This window comes from Syzygium oleosum, unplaced genomic scaffold (assembly GCF_021117445.2).
Source record: "Syzygium oleosum isolate NSW1041296 unplaced genomic scaffold, Sole_v2.1 Sole_v2.01, whole genome shotgun sequence".
NCBI lineage: Eukaryota > Viridiplantae > Streptophyta > Magnoliopsida > Myrtales > Myrtaceae > Syzygium > Syzygium oleosum.
The window spans coordinates 19750515-19757274 of record NW_026607485.1 but is presented as its reverse complement, the minus strand read 5'-3'; the positions used below and the strand labels follow the sequence as shown (position 1 = coordinate 19757274).

Genomic DNA, 6760 nt, shown 5'->3' with positions numbered 1-6760 from the left:
TTATTAACATGCGCTTCGATGATAGAATGAAATTCAACTTAATCCATATGAATAATTCAGATTCGAGACGCAATTTGCTGGAATTGAGAGCATATCGACCTATCTTATCCCCATGCGGTTACATTGAGACTTTAGTCTAATTTTATCTGGACTTTGCTCGGTCCTCCATCGATCAAGAAAAATCGATTTTCGAAGAGCAATGTTAATGTTTGATCTCTTTATAACTTTCACAATGATTCCATAAACACCAATCGTCTGAAATTCTAAGTATTCATTCTCGGTCAAAACAATGATCTTACTTCATCTTTTAACCCCCTCGAAATCAAGAAAGCAAGGAGGCAAATATTGATCAAAGACTGTTCAACGAAGGCACCTACTCATGCGAGTCCACGTGTCGATACATCAGCGGATGACATTTCTCCAACTATATAGCTACCGGTAAAAACTACCAGTCTCTCTCTCTCTATGGATCAACAAAGAAAGGAACACTGACTCACTATATTGAAGCAAAGCAGTTCTAGGGTCTTCCCTGTTCCATGGAAATCCTTTCCTTTTCAGCCATTTCATTCAACCATTGTACAATTCACAAAGTGATGTATAGACGAGAGTTCCTATGTTAACACATAATATAAAAGTTTGGATTTTCATAATCAACAGTCGTGCCGTGGGTTTTAACTCGGCATCAGAATGGAATGTCAAGTCCGATCTTTTCTGTACTTCGGCAAGTAGGCCGTATCCCGAGAGCACGTTCGCGAGGATGAAAATAGAAGGTACTGGCCGGTGGCTCGCGCAATCGGTGGAGCACGTGGTTTAATTCAATGCAGAGCAAAGAATCACAAAGTCGTAAGACTATATATGGGGGCCGACGCCCGCCTGGTACTGCAGAGGTTGAGGTGACAACATGGGAGCTGGCGACTGAAGCCCCAGTGAGAGAAGTCCACAACTCTAATAGTCTTGAAATGGCGAAATTGCTTATTGGGTTAGTTCCCATTCACCCGAAAGACGTAAGGATCCGGGCATTCCTTCTGAGAGAGAGAGAGAGAGAGAGAGAGTCGGTGAAATGGACGTGTCATGAAGACTGCTCAACTTTGAACGCAATTTTCATGGGTTAATTTCCAAGGCTGCTCAACTTTGAACGCAACTTCATGATTCAGCACCCCCAAGCTATCGTTTTTCTAAGAAGAATTCCCAAATCGTCGAGGAACGTTCCCTATAAAAACCCCATTTTGTCTCCACGAACTGTCCATGAAAATTTACTTCCTTTTCCGGTTGTTTCTTCGTTTGTTCTAGACAGAAACAGTACGTGCTCGAGCGAAAAAAGGATGAGGGAAAGAGAAGTCAAAGCATCTGCCTGCGTTTCCCTCGTCCTTCTCTGCTTGTTTGTGGATTGCCATGGCGTCGACAGAAGCCAATTCCCTCCATCGTTCTTGTTTGGAACCGCCACCTCTTCTTTTCAGGTAAAGCCTGCTCCTTTGTCGTCTTTTATGGCGTCGACGCCGGAAGCATCATCATACATCAGTGTCTTCTCCTTGCATGTAGCTTGTACTGCTTTTTTTTGCTCGAAGAACAGATGGTTCTGGTTATGGTGTCTGTCCACACGTTAAGTAACAGAGATATCTGTTCTGGTTACGATGGCTAAACCCTCGCATTGCACGCAGGAAGAAATAAGCCGGACTTTTCCGTTGTCTGAGTAGCGAAAAGAAGAATGTTAAGAAAAAGAAAAGTATGGTATAGGCTCGTTCTGCAGGCGACTGGGACGCTGTTTGCCTTTACACGTCGATACGAGTTTTACAGATTCTTGAACTACGACGGACTTGATCCGGTAAAATGAGTTCATGCCGTAATATGGGATTCGACCGTGATAAGCTTTATCGTATATAGAGATTCTCTATCCTCTTTTCATTATCCACGCTGTGCCGATTTAGAGAATCTCAAGACTAATTCCATTTTGTTCCATTTCTCTACGCATGTAAACTGTAATCTTTCTTTCGACCAAAAAGAACAACTATAATCTTTTCCCTTTGGTTTTCTTTTAAGTGCAAATAGTTGTTCAAATCTTTGACTGTTGACTTGGCTCATCTCATCTTTTCTCCACTCCCATATATTGTCAGATCTAATATTGGCTGGGAGTTGACCCAGTAGGATTCTGTTGCCCTCAGATGAGGAATTGTATGTGGTTTTGGTCTTAAACTACATTTCGTGGCAAAGACAAAGTTTGTATCTTATTCATACATGATGAAGATTATATGCGAGGACTGACCATAAAATAAAATAAAAAGATTATATGCAAGGTTTCTGCAATGTTGAGAAGGAGATATAATATGTTAGTGCCATATAAAACATTCAGTTTCTGATCATATTCCCCAGAGCATAGAAAATGTTTTCTGAATGCACGAATTATCCCGATGCTCTTGAGAGAGAGATATTATTAACAAGTTATATTGATAATTAACAATTACATTTTGTACCACTGTTCCAGATTGAAGGAGCCTACTTGACTGGAAATAAAAGTTTAAGCAATTGGGACGTATACACACACATCCCAGGTAGGTTTTCATAGCAATAGATGTTTGACATCGTTAATAATGTCATTACTCGCAATTTACCTTAAGTAATGCTAGACATAGAAAAATCGATCATTCGCAAATCGACCGATGTGTCGATCAGGCATTGAGACTTTTTCTGAGTATTTGTTGATTTATATGAAACGATTGTTTAAATATCTAGCGTGATTTTCATAAAGTACTTTCTAATCTTTTAAGCATCGGGGATATTAATTACGAAAATGAAATTATTAGTATCTAGTAATTGTTCGATACACATACACCATAAAAAAGAACTATTGACTTTCTGAATTTTTAAATTATTTTTCGCTTTTTGTCGGAGTTAAAGCTGGTTGGTCCTCGTTGTCTGCCACTCAAATTCCATTGGCTTCTATCATTGAGTTATCATATTATATGCACGTTTTTATTAGGTGTCAACTAGAAGTAGTGGTAGTCAAAGCAATCGTGAAGGAGAGTGGTAGTTGAAGCATGCCATGTATTATCAAGAGTTTGATGATGGCGTTGGCATGTTAGGGGTTCACTTTCACATGAATCCAGTGCATGATTACCTCGTGCACATTGTATTAATTCCTTAATCATTAATTAAAGCGGATTAAGGAAGAAAAAAAAAGAACATTTCTTTTCTCGATGGAAAAAATGTAGTTTTGATTAGACCCTAAAACCGCTTTAAAAAGGCAGCTAGATTATGTACGATTACAAATAAACCTCAGGATAACATTCAATATATGTGTCGAGTTGAAATCGATGAGTCACTTTATTGACAATTTGAAAGAGCGTGTCCTATTACTCTTTTGTGAATCAATTTTAGTAAACCAGTCTTGGTGTATCTAGCATTAACATTACTTTCATCAATTGCTTCTTACCAACAAGCAAACATTTCTTTACTTAACAGGAAAGGTAGAAGATGGAAGCAATGCCGATGTAGCCGATGATCATTATGACCTATACATGGTAATGAATTTTCCTCTTTTCAAATAATGTATCTCAAAAAACCTTCGTTGGCTGCTCGATCGATGTGTTATCGAACTTCTCTAGTCGATATCCGGCCACCCCGGAAAAACAATATCCACATATCTAATGAAATGTGACTAATATGATTATCTGTCGATTACAGTTACTGTCATCATGATTGAAATCCTATCTAATTGTGATATCCTTCAATTTGATCCCCAACAATATCTGGTGTTGCAGGATGATGTGGAGGCGATGGAGGACCTTGGAGTGAATTCATACAGATTTTCCATATCTTGGTCTAGAGTCCTCCCTCGTAAGATCTTTATGGAGCACTCTTTTCCGCATAATTTCTTGGAAAATTGCTCTATATTACATGGTGATTTTAATATTATCTCGAGATTTTGTAACCAATGCATTTTGTGGACATTAGATGGAAGATATGGTGAGACAAACGCCGAGGGTATTGATTTCTATAACAAACTTATTGATGCCCTTTTGCTGAGAGGTATAGTTTGCAAAATCCCCTCGTGTTTTTATGCCGTCTCTGTACAAATTCCTGCAATTGACATTTCCCCCCTTTTAACAAGGTATCGAGCCATTTGTTACCCTGAATCACTATGAATTTCCTCAAATACTCGAAGATCGCTACGGCTCTTGGCTAAGTTCCGAAATACAGTAAGCCTCTTACCACGCTATCTCCGGCGAGGACAATGTCGTAGTTTCTATATCATAGATGTCCGTATATGAAGTAAATCTACATATTTACTTTTCTCGTGTACGTAATTTTGCTGCAGGCTAGATTTCGCGCACTTCGCAGAGGTCTGCTTCGAAGCATTTGGCGACAGAGTAAAGTATTGGGCGACGATTAACGAGCCGAATATGGTTGTATACTATGCTTATTTCGAGGGTACATACCCTCCGGGCCATTGTTCGTATCCGGTAGGCAATTGCTCGGCCGGAGACTCGTTCATAGAACCTTATCTCGCTACTCATAATGTAGTGTTATCTCACGCGGCTGCAGTTGAAATTTACAGAAATAAGTATCAGGTGTGCTTTCTTCGCATTTGTTCTAATTGTTATGCGCTGAATGTTACACTTGAAGGCAACATAATGTTCAGGGAAAATTGTGATTTCCATTACCATGTTAACTATGTTAATAACAATGTTGATCTTGTGTGTTCCATGAATTAGGCAAAACAAGGAGGTATGATAGGAATTGTAGTGTCTGCACCATATTACGAGCCTCTCACCTACACTCCGGCCGACAGACTGGCGGCCGAACGGGCTTTAGCTTTCCAGATTGCATGGTATGTGAATCAAACTATGATTATACGAGCTATAGCTAATCTGCTTTTCTATAGTTTTTCCTTTTTTTACTGATAATTTACTTCGAATAATTACCTCGATAATACAGGTTCCTCGACCCCATCATGTATGGTGATTACCCTCCTGAGATGCATGAGATAATTGGCTCAAGACTGCCTGTATTTTCAGCAGAAGAAAGGAAGAAGCTATCGAATAAGTTGGATTTTATTGGAATAAACCAATACACAGCTACTTATACTAAGGACTGTATGTTCTCTCCTTGCGATTCCGCTTATTCTCTCGGCGAATCGATGGTTTATCTCACCGGAGAAAAAGACGGGACTCTTATCGGAGAAAGGGTAAGATGAATTAATACAGTAAAGAGTGAAATATATAGATATGTGATCTACCAAAACATTGCACTTCTGTTTCTGTTTTCTGCTTAAGAATTCGGCCTCTTGTCTCTTCGCTCAAACGATTAAGACTCGGAAATACTTCCGTAGTGATCAACCACAATGGTTTCTCGTAAAGAAAGAAAAAAACGTTTAGTTTGCTCAAGTAGATTGAATTTCTCATATCCTTCTTCTAAACAGACTGCATTGTCCTATTTTTACGTTGTTCCAAGTGCGTTGGAGAAGACTGTGATGTACGTCAAAGACAGATACAACAACACCCCTATGTTCATCACGGAAAATGGTGGGTCGTCGACTTACAAATTCCATGAATTCGAGATTATCATGATAATTCATTCTCCAGTTTCCATGATTTTTTGTTCAATGCCCGTCAGTGAACTCAATATCAGCTCATTTTCTCGCGTATGATGTGATGCATTCAGGTTATGCTCAATCAAATGCTCCCATCAACGATTCACTTAACGATACGAAAAGAGTCGAGTACTTTAAGAGCTATCTGTCGGCTCTAGTCAGCGCAATGAGGTAACATAATTTAGTGCATAATTCTTATCAAATTTGACATAATCTCGTCATAGATAAACCTGTTTTTAGCTTAATCTGTATCGTAGTTTTGCTATATTTAACTTGTCCTTATGTCTGTGCATCCAGAAAAGGAGCCGATGTGCGAGGCTACTTCATATGGTCTCTACTGGACAATTTCGAATGGCTCGACGGTTACACGATCCGTTTCGGGCTCTACGACGTCGACTTCGACACGCTGGAGAGGACGCCGAAGCAATCGGCCAAGTGGTACAAGAATTTCCTCGCGGAATCGAATTCGACAACAGAGTCGAAGCGATACAAGTATCGGCGCAACATGTTCATGCCTCTGTGAAGAGAAAGCACTCTTTAGCAGTTCTTTTTACACCTGATTCACTTCACAAACAAGTCGAAATGTCCAACACATACCAAAAATAAAAAAAAAATTCAAGGGTCCAAGATCATCCATCTTAGCTAGGAGAGGATGCAACAATTCTATTAATTTGTTGTTGTTGTTGTTGTTGTTATAGCCACTATTTGTTCAATTTTGTGTAGATGGGTAATCAGAATTTGCTAATAGCTCTATTTATATTCTGATTCTTTGTATTATTCTACTGTTCCATTTTCAAAAATGTGAATTTTTTTTCATGGCGGTATATATCAATAGTATTGCTAAGGGTTAAAATTTGTTGGTAAAAGAATGACCAATGACTTTTTTCCAGGTAACTATTTTTTTATCGTTTGCAAATTATCAATTTTTGTATTGACTTACCAATTTTATTTGCATAATTTCCAAACACTTTGAATTCACAAATTATTATAAGAAATTACCAACCAAATTAATCTGATTTACCAATTTTTTATTGTTTTCTTTTTCTAATTTACCAACTATTCTGTTGAACAACAAACTTTATATGTCTATAGTAGCAACCCCTTACATTTACCGACTCTTTTTAAAGATTATCAACCTAAAGTAACGAGACTTACCAACTTTTCTCTCATGAA

General features: G+C 38.5%; 1 protein-coding gene across 1 annotated transcript; it reads left to right on the top strand.

Annotated features, from left to right (window-relative positions):
- The first annotated feature begins 1045 nt into the window (after positions 1-1045).
- Positions 1046-6411, top strand: LOC115694225 (beta-glucosidase 18-like). The gene is made up of 12 exons (XM_030621341.2): positions 1046-1457; positions 2480-2546; positions 3457-3515; positions 3756-3831; positions 3949-4023; positions 4106-4193; positions 4313-4565; positions 4710-4825; positions 4933-5182; positions 5417-5519; positions 5659-5758; positions 5885-6411. Exons 1-12 carry the CDS (start codon positions 1146-1148, stop codon positions 6108-6110), a joined length of 1725 nt encoding a protein of 574 aa, XP_030477201.1. The 5' UTR covers positions 1046-1145; the 3' UTR covers positions 6111-6411.
- Positions 6412-6760: the final 349 nt, after the last annotated feature.